This window comes from Orycteropus afer, unplaced genomic scaffold, assembly GCF_000298275.1.
Source record: "Orycteropus afer afer isolate SDZICR_OR568_19922 unplaced genomic scaffold, OryAfe1.0 scaffold00030, whole genome shotgun sequence".
NCBI classification, from domain to species: domain Eukaryota; kingdom Metazoa; phylum Chordata; class Mammalia; order Tubulidentata; family Orycteropodidae; genus Orycteropus; species Orycteropus afer.
Genome location: NW_006921617.1, coordinates 5,023,947 through 5,043,648, shown reverse-complemented (window position 1 = coordinate 5,043,648; position 19,702 = coordinate 5,023,947). Strand labels below are relative to the sequence as shown.

At 38.0% G+C, this 19,702-nt stretch overlaps 1 protein-coding gene across 1 annotated transcript in view; it reads left to right on the top strand.

Moving 5' to 3' along the window:
- The window catches only part of TAF4B (TATA-box binding protein associated factor 4b), a 254,922-nt gene that overhangs the window by 126,510 nt on the left and 108,710 nt on the right, over window positions 1–19,702 (top strand). Inside the window, exons 11-12 of the mRNA XM_007935568.2 lie at window positions 505–635; window positions 15,278–15,403. Of these exons, the coding sequence (XP_007933759.1) occupies window positions 505–635; window positions 15,278–15,403 (257 nt within the window). The remainder of the gene's footprint in view (window positions 1–504; window positions 636–15,277; window positions 15,404–19,702) is intronic.

The window sequence follows — 19,702 nt, the reverse complement described above, 5'->3', positions numbered from 1 at the left end:
TGAGTTAGTACAAAATAACCATATAGATAGATAAAAGAAGTACAAGTAGGTCTTCTGGACAAGGCATTAAGTTTCAGTCTGAATTCATTGAAATAAATGTCATAAATTGTTAACAGTGTCAAACAGGGCAAAATGTAATTTTCTATTTTTTTAATTACTAAAATTAACAGAATATAGTGCTAATTTCTGCGGTTACCGTTTTCCTCCCTGAACACTCGACTTGATTTGTGTTCTTATTAACTTTGTCCTATAAATGACCTTGCAAGGAGAAAGATTCTAGAGGCTAAGTGAAACAATGTCTATATTTTCTGAGGCTTCAGGCTAGGTTTTATTAATGTAATGTCTAAGATCTTTGAAGTTGTGACTTTACCAGGAAAATCATAATCTCCAAACCTTTATTCATAATGGGTATGACTTCCAGGGGGAACAGAATACCTGCTGTGCTAATTATTTCAATTATCAGCCACTACTAAAACACGTAATGGATTTTCTCTGCTTCCACAGGTAAAAAGCATGACATTACGGAACTTAACTCTGATGCTGTGAACTTGATCTCCTATGCAACACAGGAGCGATTACGAGGCCTTCTGGAAAAACTGACTACAATTGCTCAGCATCGAATGACAACTTACAAGGTAAAGAAAATCATTAAAGAAGTACAAACTCCTGTTTCTCTTCTTTGTAGTGTTGAGAGTGTTATGGCATGGATTTATAGTCAAAATATATTTTTAAAGGAAATGATTGAGACATATTTCATATTGGTAGAAAATCAAAGTCTCATCTAATTTGCCTTATTTAGATATGCTAAATATGACAAATACAATTAAAATAGAGGTTAAGATGCTATCCAAAGCTGCATTGTCAATGAAGATTGAAATATCCATCTGTTCTGCTTTAGGCTGCTCTTCCCTAAGCTTTTAATTGGGAAGAACGATTTGTTAGAATGGACTGTTGATTACTTGTGTTCTTGGTGGTCTGTACTCTGCCAGTATTCTATTCCTGTTAAGTTAAATGATTGTGTTGAGTGTTAGGACTGATGCCACTGGTTAATGTTATTGGTTGCTTTTATTTATTTGTTTAAAAAACCTAAATGAAAGAATAGCCTATCTTGTTTCTAGTGCTGTGAGCCAGATCATTTGCCATTATCAAGATGAAGGCACATGATGTTTTTGAATTATAGAGTAGGAGAAGAGCAAATGATTGGGTGATAAGGCATGGGGGAGAAAAAGGTAAAGAAATGCTGACAGCTGGATTTTTAAGAATGTAGTATATGGTTAACCTTTTGAGATTGTGAGTTTGCAAGAATGGTCAATGTCATGGTGTCCTAGATATAGATTAAAAGGAATCCAAGGAGATGCTACAGCACTGGTTGTTTCCCTGGAGGAATCATTACTTTTTTTGTTGCTTTTCTTACTTCATTTAGAACTTTGAAAGAACTACATTTAGTTTGTGAACCTCACTTCTATAAATCCTTTTGAGAATTTACTGGAGAGAAAGCTGTGAACAGAACAAAATTAATACTAGTATTTCTTGTGTATTTATAGGAATTTGTCCATTTCATCCAATTCATAGTTGTTCATAGTATTCTTTTATAATCCTTTTTATGTCTGTAAGGTTGATGGTAATGTTGTCACGTACATTTCTAATTTTAATTATTTATGTCTTCTCTCTTTTTTTTACTATGTCAGTCAACCTAAGATTTGTCAATATTTGTTGATCTTTTCAAAGAAATTTTTGGTCTTAATTTATTTTTTTTCTTGTTTTTCTATTCTTTAAGTTGTTTATCTCAATTTGAATCTTTATTATTGTTGTCGTCTTTCTACTACCTTTGGATTTAGTTTGGTTTTTTTTCTAGTTCCTTTAAGGGTAAAGTTTAGATTATTGATTTCAGATTGATTTATTTTTTTAACGTAGATGTTTTACTGTTATAAATTTCCCTCTGAGAACTCCTTTTACTGTATTTCATACATTTTGGTATGTTGTATTTTCATTTTTACTCATTCCTAATTACTTTTTAATTTCCTTTGTGATTTCTTCTTTGATCCATAGGTCTTTCAAGAATATGTTTTTTAATTTCTATGTATCTGTGAATTATACAGATTACCTTCTGTGTTGATTCTAACTCATTCCATCATGGTCGCAGAAGATTCTTTGCATGAGTTCAGTCTTTTGAAATTTATTAACACTTATTTTAAGTTCTCTGTGCACCTGGATAATGTTCCATATGCTATTGTTGAGTGCCATGTTCTATATACGTCTATTAGGCCTAGTTGTTTTATAGGGTTGTTCAGTTTCTCTGTTTCCTTATTAATCTTTTATCTAGCTTTTCTAGTCATTATTGAAAATGAGATGTTGAAGTCTCTAACTATATTGTAGGACTATATCTATTTCTCCCTTAGATTCTGTTACTGGTTTTTGGTTACTTTATATTCATGAGCTGTATGGTTTGGTGCATGTTGGTGGTGGTATTTTGTGCTATAAAGCCAATTCTGACTCACAGTGACCCTACAGGACAGACTAAAACTGCCTCATAGGGTTGGTTTCCTAGGGCTATAATCTTTATGGTAACCAAACCACCTAGTCTTACCCTTTTGGTTAGCAGCTGAGTATTTAACCATTGCTCCACCAAGGCTCCTGCACAGAGGACATGGGGAAAGCATCCTCTGACCTGCTCCAACCTCAGGAAGAGGAGACAGAATCACCATCAGGCAGCCCAAAGCTTATTCCTATGACCAGACATTCTACCACTCTCCAAACCTTTTTACCAACTCAGACGTGAACAGTCCCTTCCCACGGCACTCACGACTTCTCTCCTGGCTTCAGTAATTTGTTGCAATGGCCACATAAAACTCAAATACAGTACTCGTGGTTATGGGATTTATTAGGCAAGTAACAGGCTACAATTCAGCTGCAGGAATACTCTCAGGATACATATCTTTGATCAGGACAGTCTCCCCTCTGCTGTGTACTCTTGCCCACCTCTCTGGCCCTTAGCCTCTCGGCCTGGCCTCTGCCTGCTTGGGCAAATGTTATAGAGCTTTTAGCTCTTCTGATAATATTTCTTTTGTTTCAGACTTCATTTAGCATGTTTTCTAGGTTTATTGATGTTATAGCATGTACCTGAACCTTATTTCTCTTTATGCCTGAATAATATTTCATTGTATGTGTATACCACATTTTGTTTGTACGTTTATCTGTTGATAGACCCTTGGTTTGTTTCCACCTTTTTTGCTATTTGAGTAACACTGCAGTGAACATTGATGTGAAGTTTCTGCTTTTGGTTTTTTGAGGTATATATCTAGGAGTGGAATTGCTGGCACATACGGTAATTTTATATTTAACTTTTTGAGGAATTGCCAAACTGTTTTCATACCAGTGACACCATTTTGTATCTGCATGGAATAACTTTTTCCATGCTATCACTTTCAACCTATTTGTGTCATTGGATTTAAAGTGAGTCTTTTGTAGACAACATCTATTTAGATTTTTTTTGGGGGGGGCCATTCTGCCATTCTCTGCTTTTAATTTGAGAGTTTAATCTGTTTACACTTAAGTAATTACTGCTAAGGAAGGGCCTCTGCCATTTTGCTCTGTGATATCTGTGTGTCACACTTCGTGCTTATTCCTGCCATTACTGCCTTCTGTTGGGTTTAGTTGTTTTTTTTTTTTTTTTTTTTGGTGGTGGTAATATCTCATTTGATTTCTTTGTCGTTTTTCCTGTGTATATTTTTTGAATTATTTTCAACTGCCTCTTATGCACGTGACAGTGAATAAAGAAGACGAAAGAAGAATTGATGCATTTGAGTTGTGGTGTTGGAGAAGAATGCTAAGAGTAGCATGGACTGCTAAAAGGACTAACAGATCTGTCGGAACAAGTATGGGTGGAATGCTTCTTGGAGACAAGAATGTCCAGACTTCATCTCACTTACTTTGGTCATGTTATCAGGAGGAACCATTCCCTGGAGCAGGGTGTCATGCTTGATAAAGTCGAGCGTCGATAAAGAACGGGATGGCCTTCAATGAGATGGATTGACACTGTGACTGCACCTATGGACTCGGGTATAGCAAGGATCATGAGGTTGGCACAGGACTGGGCAGTGTTTCATTCTGTTGTGCATAGGGTCACTATGAGTCAGAGACAAGTAGACGGCACCTCACAACAACAATTTACATCAATCTAGTTTCAGTTGATACTAATTTAGCTTGTCTAATATATGAAGTGGGACCTCTGGTAGCATAGTGCCTAAGGCACTTGACTGCTAACCAGAAGGCTGGTTGGTTCAAACCCACCAGCCACTCCTCGGAAGGAAGATGGGGCAATCTACTTCCATAGTGATACTGCGTTGGAAACCCAAGGAGGGGTCCCTATGAGTTGGGTCCGACTCGACAGCACATAACAACACCACCAATATATGAAGTAATTCATATAAACTTACCTATCAGTTTGTTGTACTGTGTTGGCTTGCATGTTGCTTTGTGGCTGGAGGCTATGCCTCCAGTGTTTCTAATACTACCAGTGTCCATCGACAATCTACGATCAACACCAATGGAAGCAGCAGTTAAGACATCAGATGACGTGTTGCATTGTGCAAATCTGCTGCAAAAGACCTCTTTCAAATGATGAAGAGCAAACATGTCTCCTTGAAGACTAAGGTGCACCTAGCCAAGCCATAAGTATTTTCAGTCACCTCTTACACATATGAGAGCTGGACAATGAATAAAGAAGACCGAAGAAGAGTTGATGCTTTTGAGTTGTGGCGTTGGAGAAGAATGCTAAGATTACCATAGACTGCTGAAAAGAGTAACAGACCTGTCCTGGAGGAAATGCAGCCAGAATGGTCCTTGGAAGCCAAAATGGCCAGACTTCATCTCACCTACTTTGGTCATGATGTCAGGAAGAACCATTCCCTGGTGAAGGATATCATGCTTGGTAAAGTAGAGGGTCAACGAAGAAAGGAAAGACCCTCAACGAGATGGATTGACACAGTGGCTGCAACGATGGGCTCAGGTATAGCAAGGATCATAAGACTGACACAGGACTGGGCAGTGTTTCATTCTGCTGTGCATAGGGTCGCTATGACTCGGAGGTGACTCAGCGACATCTAACAACAACAACAGCAAGAGGGTGCCGTAGGATGGACAGGTTTCAGCAGAGCTTCCAGACTAATATAGACTGAGAAGTAGAAAGGGACCATCCACTTTGGAAAAAATTGTCCAGTGAAAACCTTATGAATAGCAATGAAACATTGTCTGATATATATATTACTGGAAAACTTTACAAACAGCCCTGAAGCATTGCCTTATACAGTGCTAGGAGATGTGCCCGTCAGGTAGGAAGGCATTCAGAATACTACTTGGGGAGAGCTGCCTCCTCAAAGTAGAGTTGACCTTCATGACGTGGATGGAGTAAAGCTTTTGGGACCTTCATTTACTGAAGGGGCATGATTCAGAAAGGAAAGAGACAGCGTAAACATTCATTAAAAATCAGAACATGGAATGTATGAAGTATGAATCTAGGAAAATTGGACGTTGTCAAAATGAAATGTAACACATAAAGATCAATATCCTAGGCATTAGTTAGTTGAAATGCACTGGTTTTGGCCATTTTGAATCGGGCAGTCCTATGGTCTCCTGTGCCAGGAATGGCAGATTGAAGAGGAATGGTGTTGCATTTATCATCAAAAAGAATGTTTCAAGATCTGTCCTGAAGTACAGTGCTGTCAGTGATAGGATAATATGCATACACCTACAAGGAAGACTAGTTAATACTACTATTACTCAAATTTACATACATACATACACAGCCCTTCTATTCTGCCATGACTGATCTCTTCAAGGAGTGTATCTACCTAATGTAAATGTTCAGGTCATATGCCTGTCCTTTGCCATTAACATAGTTTTATATTTTACACATTTGTCTTTTACAACATGTAGGAAATTAAAAGAACTTAAAAATCAAAAATACAATAGAACTTTTGTTTTTCACTTGCCTATGAAATTAGCTTTAATGGAGATCTTTATCTCATTATGTGGCTTTGAGTTACTGTTTAGTGACCTTTCCAACCTGATGGGTAGGTCTGTGAGCAATAAACACCCTCAGTTGTGTGTGTGTGTGTGTGTGTGTGTGTGTGTGTTTAAATCTAGGAATGTCTTAATTTCGTCTTCATTTTTGAAGAATAGACTTGCCAGATAAAGAATTATTGATTGACAACTTTACTCTTTAAGCACTTTATGAATGTTGTCCCACTGCCTCTGGAATCAGTGGTTTCTGATGAGAAATTGGCTAAGTTTTATTGAGGAGTCCTTGTATGTGATGAAAGCACTTTGATTACATAATGGTTAAGGCATTTAGTAGCAATACAGAAGGTTGGTGGTTTGAACCCACCATCCTCTCTATGGAATACAGATGAGGCAGTCTACTTACATCAAGATTTGCTGCCTTAGAAACCCTATAGATCAGTCGTACTCTGTCCTATAGTGTAGTATGAGTAGGAATCAACTCAGTGGCAGGAAGTGAGAGTGTACATGATACATCGCTTCTCTCGTTCTGCTTTTAAGATTCTCTCTTTGTCTTTAAATTTTAATAGTTTGATCATAAAGTTTCTTGGTGTGAAACTAAGGAGTTTATTGTACTTGGAGCTTCTTGGATGTATAGCTCAGATTTGGGATGTGCGTGGCCATTATTTTGTCAGATACTCTTTTTGCCCCTTTCTCTTTTCTCCTTCAGGGATTCCCATATTTGTATATTAGTGTGCTTGATGACATCACATTTCTCTGCTCACTTTTGTTGATTTTTTTGTCTTCTGAAACTGCAAAGTTTCACTTGTCCAATCTTCAGCTTCATTAATTCTTTCTTATACCTGCTCATCTCTTGAGCTGAACTCCTCTAGTAAATTTTTCTTTTTAGTTCTTTTAGTTTTCTACTTAAGAATTTCTATTTGGTTCCTTTCATAATTTCTTTCTCTGTTCATATGTCATTTTCCTGATATCCTAACGTGTTTTGTCTATAGTTTCCTCAGCTCTTTGAGCATATTTAAGACCAATGATTTAAAGTCTTTGTCTACTGCATCCAATATCTGAGCTTCCTCAGGGACAGATTGTCAGTTATTTTTTTCCTGTGAGTGAACATATACTTTCTTTGTATGCCTGGAAATTTTTTGTTTACAATTACACATTTTGAATCATATTTCATTCCTCAGGAAATCTGATTCTCCCCCTTCCCCAGTGTTTACTGTTGTTGATTTTGAGGCCTGTAGTTGTCTGTTTAATGACTTTACCCAACTTAATTTATTTCTCTTTCTCCCCCCTCCCCCTTGCAAATACTGTAGTACTTATCACATATCAACATTGAAGTCCTAGTTTTCTCACTGGTTACTCAGTGACTTGCTATAGTTTCTTGAAACACCATTTTAAAGTTTCCTTTTCCTTGATTCAGCTTTTATTTAGTTCTCATAAACCTTTGACTGTTTTTCTAGAGTTCTCACAAGTTAATGCTAACAGTTTCTGCTTAATTTTTTGATGTTTCTTGGGAGAGGTGAGCCCTCGGATTTGTCTGCGCTGACATTCAGTATCAGTATTGAAGTGTCTGAAGAGATTTCCTTTTTTTTTTCGGCCTTATATTCTTCTTCACATTAGTTTTAGATTTAGAGGATTCACCTTCTAGCACTATATCAAAACAATATTCTGTTGTGATCTGTAAGGTTTTCATTGGCTAATTTTTGGATGTAGATCACCAGACCTTTCTTCCTAGTCTGTTTTAGTCTAGAGAGAAGCTCCACTGAAACTTATCCATTATGAGTGACCCTACTGGTGTCTGAAATATGGATGACATAGTTTCCAGTATCGTAAGAACACATAAGTCACCACTGTATGACAAACTGACAGATGGGTGGGGATGTTGTATTACTGCCTGCTTTTTGGAGAGGAATGTTAGAGTCTGCTTTTCTGGCTTTTTTTTAAAACTTCTTGTCCACTCCACCCCGCAACACACACACCTTAGTCACGTTACTTTTTATCAGAAGTAGATGAGTATTCCTTCATTTACACTGGATAATTTTTGTAAAATGCAATATATACATTTTAATAATGGAATTTTCCAAATTGTGTTTAATGCTCTTAGTTGTTCTATTGTGTACAACTTTCAGATGGACTTCTTGTGTTGTATATTAGTAGTACATGTACCAAGGATTTAGGTGCCCTAAGCAGAATGGACTGTATCTACCCCTCCTGGAAGACCTCAAAAACTTAACTTAAAGCTAGTGCCTCCTTAACTTTCTGTGTTGTACACTACTTCTCCCTTTACTTTTCCCCCTGCTCACCTCCTTCCCCACCCAATACTCATTCCGTAATACAGCTAGTACCTTTGTCTGGATTTGCACATATAGAATATTCTCTACATTATCATCTTCTTTTAAACAGAACTAGTATTCATTTATATTTTGCTTCAGTTCAAAATTACACTTAATATATAGATTTTGATAGTAATAATCTTTGAGTCACAGGATTACCTATGTCCTTGTGTTTTAGTTCATTCTCGATAGGACTTATTTAATTGTGCAGTATGTGGTATTCTACTCTGCATTTCCCCAAAGGAAGCTACTGTTATTAAAAGCAAAAGCTTACCATCTCTTTATCCTGGATATCCACTTACTTTTGATAATATTTCACCTGGGTAGATAGAATTTTCTAATTAATCATAGTCCATACACAGATGTAAGTAAAGAAGTAGCAAATGACACATATGCTAGAGAACTTTCGCTCTTGCTGCCAGATGTTTTCTTACTGAAGGTTTAGTTATCTGCTTGCCAGTGAGGTGCTCTGGTGATACCAAGAAGTCGGTGGACTGATCCCACCAGCCGCTCCTTGAGACAATCCTGAGGCAATCTGCCTTGGAGTTCTATTCTACTCTGTCTGATAGGGTCACTATGAATTGGAATCAATTTGATGGCAGTTGGTTTGGTTTGGTTTGGTTTGGTTTTGGCATGCCAATGACCATGGAGAAGCTTCGGGTTTTTTCCCAGTGGAAAAATACTGTAGTACTTCTTTTAGATGGAATTCATTTTGTCTGGGTGCTTATATTCTTATTTTTATCATTAAACCATTTAATACATAGTGGACCCTTCCATTTCAGAGGTCTGATCTGTTGGTGCATGAGTTGTTCAGTTAGGCTGGGAGATAAGGTTGTAATCACTGTTGTTTAAATAAGGTGGGGATTTAGAAATAGAGGAGGTGATCATTTGCTTAGTAATATCTGGAAGAGTAAATAAAAGATGTATTGTATTAGAATCAGTCATATCTGAATTGAGTGAGACCTAATCTTATGGAAATGAGATTGGGTTAAAATTTAGTAAGTTTGTGCCCCTTTTTTAATTTATTGTTTGTTGCTCTTTTAAAATAAAGTCTTGTGAGCAAACTTTCCACAAAGTGGTACTAAAGAAATTATAAAAACCACTGATAATTTTGTTTATACCTCTGTGGTTGGTCTATAATTTATTCCATATTTTATCTGTATTATGTAACTTTAAAAGGACTTGGAAATTCTTTTTGTACTAAACATGAAATAAAGTAAGTGTTGCCAATACATCCCTTAAACTATGTAATACTCTTTTGATCTAGTTTAATACCAACAATATAAATTTAATTTGAAGAGATGCTTGTGTTGGTCATCTAAGGCACAATTGGTCTCTTTTTACCTGAAGCAGCAGAGGAAGAAGTGAAGTCAGAGATAGGAGGAGGATGTTGAACATGTGGCTGATTGCCTCCATGAACAGCTGCCTCCTTTGCCATGAGACCAGAAGTGGAAAGTCTGGCTACCATTGCTGAACATTTTGATCAAAGATTCCATAGAAGAATCCTGATTTAAAAAAAAACCAAAAACGCAAAGCAGAATTTCAGATTCTCATGGGCTCCAGACTTCCTAGAGCCGTAGAGGGTGGATGAACTCCTGAAACTCTTGCCCTGAGACAGTATTTAAACCGTAAACCAAAAATATCCCTGAAGACATCTTAAAACCGAGCAGTAGTTTAGGTTAACTAGTTCAAAAAAGGGAGCTCTGGTAGCGTAGTGCCTAAGGCACTTGACTGCTAACCAGAAGGCTGGCGGTTCAAACCCACCAGCCACTCCTCAGAAGGAAGGTTGGGCAATCTACCTCCATAGTGATGCTGCCTCGGAAACCCAAGGAGGGGTCACTATGAGTTGGGTCTGACTCGACAGCAAACAACGGTTTAAAAAAAAAAAAAAAGTCTGCCTTGAGCATTATGCTGTTTTAAGAACTCTGTATAGTATCAAATTGAAGACAATAACTCAGAATATTTGATGGGAACCTTGGAAGGCCATCAGTTTATCTTAATTGAAAAAGGAAAACGCAGAAAAGGTGGCTGAGAATTGTTGCACAACTCAAAGAATGTAACACTGTCACTAAATTGTGTGTGTGGAAACTGTTGAATTGGTTTATGTTGTGCTGTATATATTCTCAACAACAAAATAAATAAAATTTAGAGGGAAGAAAAAGGCAGATTGACTTGACATACCCAACACTATCACTGTTCATTAACATAACAAAGAAAACTATTCCCAAATTTGACTGCAGCCACAGGTATAAAACCCAAAAAACAAGCCCATTGCTATCGAGTGGATTCCGACTCATAGCGACCTCCATTGGGTCTCTAAGGCAGTAAATCTTTATGGAAGTAGATTGCCCAGCTTTGCTTCTGTGGAGTGGCTGGTGGGTTTGAACCACCAACCTTCTTGTTAGCAGTCAGATTTAGGCACCGTGCTACCAGAGCTCCTTTCCGACAAGTATGGGGGTAGGATTTATGACATATTTTTGGGACACACAGTTTAATCCATACCAGGGTCTAAATCCAAAATATATATATTTTTAAAAATCTACATAACAAAAAGTAAAATAACCCAGTCAAAAAATGGTCAAAGGACATGAACTGACACTTAACCAAAGAGAACATTCAGCCTGCTGACAAACATCATTGCCCATTAGAACCCATTAGAAAGATGTATATCAAAACTGCAATGAGATACCACCTTACTACTCCTAAAGTGGCACTAATCAAAAGAAAAAACAGAAAACAACAAATGTTGGCAAGGCTGTGAGGAGATTGGAACCTTTTTCTGCTGTTGGTAGGAATATAAAATGGTATAACCACTATGGAAAATAGTATGGTGCTTACTCAAAAATGCTTGAAACAGAGCTAGCTATCTTATGACCTAGTAAGGGAGCTCCAGTGGCATAGTACTTAAGGCATTTGACTGCTAACCAGAAGGCTGGTGGTTCAAACCCACCAGCCACTCCTTGGAAGATTGGGCAATCTACTTCCGTAGAGATACTGCCTCAGAAAATCCAAGGAGTGGTTGCTGTGGGTTGAAATCGACGCGAATCTGACTGCTAACCAGAAAGTTGGTGGTTCAAACCCACCAGCCACTCTGAGGAAGCAAGACTGGGCAATCTACTTCCATAAAGATTTACCACCTAGAAAACCCAGTGGGGCTCCCTGTGAGTCAAAATTGACTTGACAGCAGTGGATTTTGGTTGTTTTTTTTGTTTTTTGTTCATGACCTAATAATTCCACTTGTAGGTATATATCCTAGAGATATAGTAGAAGAGATAAAACCAGATATATGCCTGACTATGCACAATAGCAAAAAGTTGGAAACAACCTTAGCACCCGACAACAGATGAATGGATAAACAAAATATAGCTCATACTTACAATGGAATACTATGTAACCACAAAGAAAAAATGAGTTTGAAACATCTTGCAGTGTAGATAACCCAGAGGACATCATGCTGAGCAAAATAAATCAATTACAATAGGAGCTCTGGTAGCATAGTGCCTAAGGCACTTGACTGCTAACCAGAAGGCTGGCGGTTCAAACCCACCAGCCACTCCTCGTAAGGAAGGTTGGCAATCCTACTCCCATAGTGATACTGCCTCGGAAACCCAAGGAGGGGTCGCTATGAGTCGGGGGCGACTCGACGGCAAATAACAACAACAACAACAGGACAAATATTGTATGAGCTAACTTTTATGAAATGGCAAGATTAGGTATACATAAAAAGACAAGTGTTTATTGGTGGTTATTAGAGTTAGGGAAGGGAAATCGTTTAGATAGACATTACTGCCTGTTTATGGTGATGGGAAAGGTAGCACTGAAAATGAATGAAGTATGCACAGGTTGACTAATGTAACTGATGCCACTAAGTTGTGCATAGGAAAAAGGATATACTGCGTTATATATCATTTTGCAAAACAGCCATCAAATATGTATATAATTATATAAAGCTAAAACCAAACCACTACCATCAAGTCAGTTTTGTCCCATAACAACTGTATAGAACAGAATAGAACTGTAGGATTTCCATGGTTATAGTAAATCATTGTGGAAGCTGACTGCCTCATCTTTCTCCCACAGAGTGGCTGATGAGTTCAAACCGCTGATCCTTTGGTTATTAGCCAGATGCCTTATGCTACCACAGCTCCTTTGTGTAGTTTTGTAGATATATATAAAATAAAACAAAGAGAGGTTACAAATGCTGACAATTCTCGGACACAATCAATCACCTCACACAATTGGTTTTCTTAGTTAGGGTCATATTCTTGTGGGACAACTTGATCAGGTAGTATCATATAGTTCATAAACTTATGTTCTACATCCTAGTTTGGTGAGTGATGTCCAGAGTCCTGAAAGCTTGCAAGCAGCTATCTAAGACGTAACTATTAGTCTGTGTTTGCAAAAGAGAAGGAAGGAAATCTGAGAATCAGAGAAGGAACTAGATTATAGGACCAATTGTCTCCAAGAACCATAGCCTCCTCTTCGTTGAGAGTAGAACTAAATGGTACCTGGCTACCACTACTGAATGTTCTGATGAGGGTCACAGTAGAGATGGACCCTGATAGACAGAAAAATGTGGAGCAGATCTCCAAATTCTCAAAAACTCCAGACTTCTAGATGCATTAAGACTGGAGGAATACCCAAGACTACTGCCCTAAGATACTCTAAACCTTGAGCCAAAACTATCCTCTGAAGTCACCTTTTAACTAAATAGCAGGTAAGTTAAAAAAGTAACGAATGTCATCCTTGAGTACTGTACTCTTCAAAAAATTATATGAGCCCATATGGACAACAGTCACTCTGAAGCACGGGTAAGAAGGTTGGGGGCCAGTGAGGCTAGGTTAATGGGAATGGAACAAGGAGAATGGAAGTGATGAGAATGTTGGCATAAAGTGAAGAACGTAACCAGTATCATTGAATACTACGTGCAGAAATTGTTGAATAGGAACTACTTTGTTGCGTATACTTTCACTAAAAATGCAGTAAAATTTAAAAACAAACAAACAGAATGTAAATATAAAATCTCTCAGCCCCACTTAATTGAATCAACTTTGGGAATGCTACTGTACCTGTGATGTCTGAGCCAGTCACTGACTGGTGGACTAAATGTTTGGAAACAATTTCTCTACTCCCTACAATTTCTCTCCTGTAGTTTTGATGTCTGAATTACCGAGATGGTGGTGTCAGTTGCCATAGAGTTAGCTCCAACTCATGATGACCTTATATAATACAATGCATGTTGTTGTCCAGTCCTGCACCATCATTGGTGTGTGTTTGAGTTCATTATTGTGCGTGTCGTATACTAGTAGGTATTTGCAGCTCTTCACTTTTAAGTTGCGTCACATTGGTAGATAAGTGTCCTCAATTTTTCACTCCCATCCTTGCCGTGAAGGTCGACTCTACTTTGAGGACACAGCCTTTGTGCAGTCATCCTTTGAGTGCCTTCTAACCACGAGGTCTCATCTTCTGGTGCTATATTGGACAATAGTACATTGTCATCCATTGACTGATTCACAGGGTGATTGCCAGGCCTCTCTTTTAGCTCTTTCTTAGTCTGGAAGTTCTGCTAAAGCCTGTCCACTGGGGTGACCCTGATTGCCTTAGAAATGCCAAAGTATAGCTTCCAGCATCACAGCAACATGCAGCTACCACCGTACAACAAACTGACAGATGGTGGTGGATTGAGATTAGTGGATGTCAGGAAATCTTAAAAATCCACTGAGAAGATACACACACTCACACACGTATTAAAACACCAAAGCAAACCCTTTGTCATCAAGTCTGTTCTGACCCACAGCGATCCCGTGTGTTAACAGAGTAGACCTTCTCCACAGCAAGTTTCTTGGCTGTGATTTACAGAACCAGGTTGCTGGGCCTTTCTTTCATGATGCTGCTTGGTGGGTTGAAACTGCCAACCTTAAGGTTAGCCGTTGGCCACAAACCATTTGTACCACCCAGGACGCTCACACATGTATTGAAGAAATATGTGGTCATGTCAGAAGAAAAAATAAAAAATATCTGGATTGGGAAACACTGTTTTTATACTCTTAAAAAAAAAAAAAATTTACTGCCATCGAGTCGGGTCCGACTCATGGTGACCCCTCCTTGGGTGTCTGTGGCAGTATTACTACAGAAGTAGATTGCTCAATCTTCCTTCCGAGTAGTGGTTGGTGGGTTTGAACCACCAGCCTTCTGGTTAGCAGTTAAATGCCTTAAACACTATGCCACCAGAGAGTATTAGAATTAATGGAAGAATCTGAATTTTCTCATCTTACGGAATCATTTAAGACAAATAATTATGCTGCTTTACTTTGGCTTTCATTTATAAGTTGTATATACTTGGTTTCTTTGACTATAGTTTCTGCCCAGATTCTCTGCTTAAGGAATTCATCGTAATAAGGTTTCAGGATTTTAGTATTTGCCACCTTAGCTTTTATTTCATTCTGACAGTAGTTGTATTCACTTGTCAAGGTTAGATCATCCCAGCAATGGAAAGCAGGGTGATGACGTTCATCCTTGTTATATTTTTCAGTGAGGTGATCGTCTACTGCTTTATACCTTTTACAGGCCTAAGATTTAATTACTCATATTGAAGTATGCTATACATGGACAATAATTTAAATAAAAAGATACAGATTATAGGATGACGGTATATTCTTTTGCTTTCTACTTAATATTATTATGATCTACTTGACTTAATTCCTTTTTGGCGGGGGGGAAGACACTGATGAAATGTAAGTGCTGACTCATCTTCTAAAATTTAAGGATGATTAAAATTCCTCTTATTTTGTTAAGTTTGTGTATAGAAAAATATTGTCTCCTGAAAATTTAGTTTGCTGTGTATGTTGGTGTTAGCTGATGTATCATGCTACCTAATGTAGAATGTGTTACCCAAGATTGTCATAAGACATTGTTGTTTCTTTTTCCAGACAAGTGAAAATTACATCCTGTCTAGTGATACCAGATCACAGCTCAAATTTCTTGAAAAGCTGGATCAATTGGAAAAGCAGAGAAAGGATTTAGAAGAAAGAGAAATGTTATTTAAAGCAGCCAAGGTAAGGTCTATGTGATTTATGAACGAACATTGCCTTCCAATGGGGCCAGAATTGGTTTTATCGTTGGGTGACCTTCTTGGTTTTATTAAGACTTCAGATTTCTCTGGAGGATTTCTTAAAATGAAACTGCTAATAGAATGTCTTATAGCCAGGGTAGTGTGGTCCAGTGATTTTCAGTTAAGTTAGTTTCATGAGACATAATCTTTTGACTTCCTACTCTCATTTCCTGTGTTCTCATCTTACCTAACACCTTCCAGGTGTAAATACCTTGTAACATTTCAGAATCCTTTTGGAGTTATGATTTGATATGTGCTTGATTGAGTTGAGAGAGAGAGAAATTTGGAAAGAGGTTAAGAAAGTTATGGGTAAAATTAGGAGTAATTAGGAGTATATGAAACAAAATATAAGATGAGCAGAAATGAGTTAAAGAAGAGCAGATGGTTTTATTACTCTTCTCTTTTGTTTAAACATTTTTCTTGATTTTTAGTGCTAGATGGAGTGAAAGGTAATTTTGCTACAGTTTATGCTTTGTAGCTCCATACTTCTTGACATGCTCGGGCTTTTTGTAAGAAGTATTGAAGGCTGGGCACTAGAGTCTTATTTTTTTATTTTAAACACCTTAATTGTAATGCCTAGTGTTCTTGGCAGCCTCTCCTTTGGAGCATTTGTTTCTAATTGCATACCAATCATGTTTTTTTTTTTTAAATAATTTATTTTGAAATAATTTCAACTTACAGAAGAGTTGCCAAAACTGTATGAAGAACTCACTTTTTTCCTAGATTACCCCAATTTTGCCATTTTACTGCATTTGCTTTATCTCCATCCTCTCCCTTACCCTTTTTATACATAACAATTATTAGTTCTTTTTCTTTCTTTACATTCAGAAGGTTTTTTTAGTATATTCACGAGGTTGTGCAACCATTTCCACTTACCAGTATCTCAGTCGTTTCAAAGTAAGCTTCCAATAAGATGTTCCATCACTTCTAAACATTCTAGCATGTATTTGCAAAAATATGGATGTGCTCCTTCATGACCCTCTAAACCAGGAATTCAACAATATGACACTTACCATGTCATGTCATTGGCAGCTTTTAAGGTATAGGATTTACATTCGGTAGGAGGACCCTCAACCTTGATTTGCTTGGTATTTCCTCCTGACTAGATTTAGGTCATGCGTTCTTGGCAGGAATATACAGATATGATGCTGTATTCTTAGTGGATTATATCAAAAGACCTGCAGTGGAAACCTTGGCTATCTTGTCAAGCTGGTGCTTACCAGTTCTCTTCATTTGAAATATTCCATTTTCCCCTTTTGTAATCAGGTGATTTTTGTTCTAAAATTATGCCAGTATTCTATTCCTCTTTTTCATGTATCAACCTTAGTATCCATGGATGAATCTTGCCTGAATTAGCTACCTCTTGATAGTTCCAGTTGGTTGATTTTTCCCATCATCTCTTCTACACTTTTTAGCACTCTACTACTATCTGGAGGGAGCTCTGGTGGCATAGTGCCTAAGGCATTTGACTGCTAACCAGAAGGCTGGCGGTTCAAACCCACCAGCCACTCCTCGGAAGGAAGGTTGGGCGATCTACTTCCGTAGTGATACTGCCTCGGAAACCCAAAGAGGAGTCACTGTGAGTCAGGTCCAACTTGACGGCAGTGTGTTTTGTTGTGTACTTTCTGGAAGAGCTTTCTTTTCTCATTCCATCATTCATATTAACGTGGGCTCATGAGTTTCTGTTTGATTCAACAGGTTGTAATTCATTACTGTCATTATTTAGTTTGAGTCTCAGATTGCTCCTGAGTAAGAGGCCCTTCTGGCTGGCACTTCTTTAAACATGTTTCCATCACTCACTGAACATGTCCTTACTTTTTGGTACAAGATACTCAAGGCTCAGCTTTTTACTTTTCCTGACTTAGCCCTGGAATCAGCCATTTCTGCAAGGAACTGTAGTTCCTTTTACTTCAAGATGGTATTCAGAAACCACAATTAAAGCATAGAGTGTGCTTATTGCTACTGGGGTGTCATTGCATGTAGGCTCTCTCAGTGGACATATCTAGGCCATATGTACATGTACACAGAGACGTATGTCTATAACTCTATCTGTATCACTGTGTGTATATTATAAAACCATGAGTTCATATCAATACCTCCAGGTCCAACCTAACACCTCAGCATTCTTTCTACTCTTAACCTTCCCATACTTGTAAATACTTTCTCCAGTAGTCATAAACTTGATTCTCATTATCTTTAATATATTTGCTAATCTCTTCAATCAGTTTATTTATTTGATCAATGTTGTTGTTATGTGCCGTCGAGTCGTTCCAAGGCGGTATTACTACAGAAGTATTGCCCAACTTTCTTTCCGAGGAGGGGCTGGTAGGTTTGAACCACCAGCCTTCTGGTTAGCAGTTAAGTGCCTTAGGCACTATGCTACCATAGCTCCTTTGATCAATGTAAGCTAACTAATCTTCCAGGTGAGCTGACTTCTGTGTTTTCTGTTTACTGTTACTATGACAAACCCTGCCCTCTCCCCCATTTCATTGCCCATATAATTGAACATTGTGCCCACTGGCCCATGCCTTGGCAAGGTTCCCAGCCCCTCACCACTTTGCATTCTTGACAGTTGGCCTACACCTTAATGTGCCCCACAAGGGCACAGGTTCTCCCACAAGGATGTGAGGTGCTATATCCTTGACCTCTGGGCCCAGCGGGATGTTGCCTCTTCATGTTTCTCCAACTCCAGCCTCGTACAGCTTCCCCACTGTCTGGCATTCTTTGCCTCCATATTGACCCTTCTCTATAAATAGTTTTATTGGATGTTATATATACTTGCTTTCAGTCTCTTTCAGCATTTCTTCCTTTACCAAACATGTAAATGTTGGCATTTCCTAATCCTATGTTGCCTTCTCTGTATTTTCTCTTCTATTTCCAACTCAGCCCACATTTTGGAACTCTGTACTCATATAGCTAATTGTCTCCTTGACATTTCCACTTGATTAGCCAATAGACATCTCAAATTTAATGTGTCCAAAAGAACTTGCTGATATTCTTCTCCCATCAAAATACCTTTTATTCTTACTGGTTTCTTAACTAAGTAAATGATACCATCATTCACTTAGATTTTCAAGCCAAAAATTTTTTTTTAACTCCTCTTCCCTTTCTCTATCTCACAACTGCTTCACTTCCTATTCTACTTCAAAGATGTAGCCATCTGTTCTTTGCATTACTATTGTCACCACTTTGGCCTAAGTCATCTTTGACTTGCACTATTGTAATATCATCTAATGGAGCTCCTTTTCCTTTCACAATCCATTCTTTGTACAGAAGTCAGAATAATGTTCTCATAACAAATCATGTATATCTCCATTGCCTGAAATCTTTCAATGGCTTACCAGTACACTTAAAATAAAATCCAAATTCCTTTCCAATGTTTAAAAGTCCTTCATGTGATCTGGCCATCTGCCTTTCTCTCTGACCTGGTCTCATCACTCCCTTCTTCACTTACTCTGCTGAAGTCACAATGACCTTTCTGTTTCTTGAACTTACCAAGCTTGTGCCCACTTTAGTATATTGGACTAATAATTGAGTACCTAAAACTAAACAGTGAGTTCTTTTCCCCTAAATATGCTCTTCTTAGGTCTTTACCTTCTTAAAAAGTGGAAATTACCATCCTCCCCATTGCTTAGGGTAGAATCCTCAAAGTCATCCTCAAATCCTATCTTTACTTCATACTTTACTTCATGTCCAATCCATCAGTAAATCTGGTTGGCTCTACCTTTAAAATATCTGTTAAATCTAACCATTTATCATCATCTCTGCTATGATTCTAGTCCAGGCATTCTCATTTTTTCCCCCCAAGTTAGCTTCTTACTCAGAATAGATGCTTTATAACAGTTTCCTGATTGTCTCAGTGCTTCCAATCTTGGATCCCTACAGTACATCTTCTGCATAGCAGCCAGAGTGATCTTTTGAAAGTATCCTATTAGTAGTATATTACTCCTCTGCCCCCAAACCCTCTAGTGACTTGTTTGTATGCTAGAGTAAAACCCCACCTCCTTTTCCTTACCTCCAAGGCAAGAAACATCTTCTCCAACCTTACCCTTCAGCTTTTTACTATGCTCCAACCACATAGACCTTTATCTTTCCTCAAATATGCCAAACTTGTTTCCATTTTAAGGCTTTGGCAATGACTGTGCCTCTGCTTAGAATGTTCTTCCTCCAGATCTTTGCATGACTGCCTTCTTCAGGTCACTCAAGTCTCTATTAAAATGTCACTTTTTTTTTTTAAATTAAT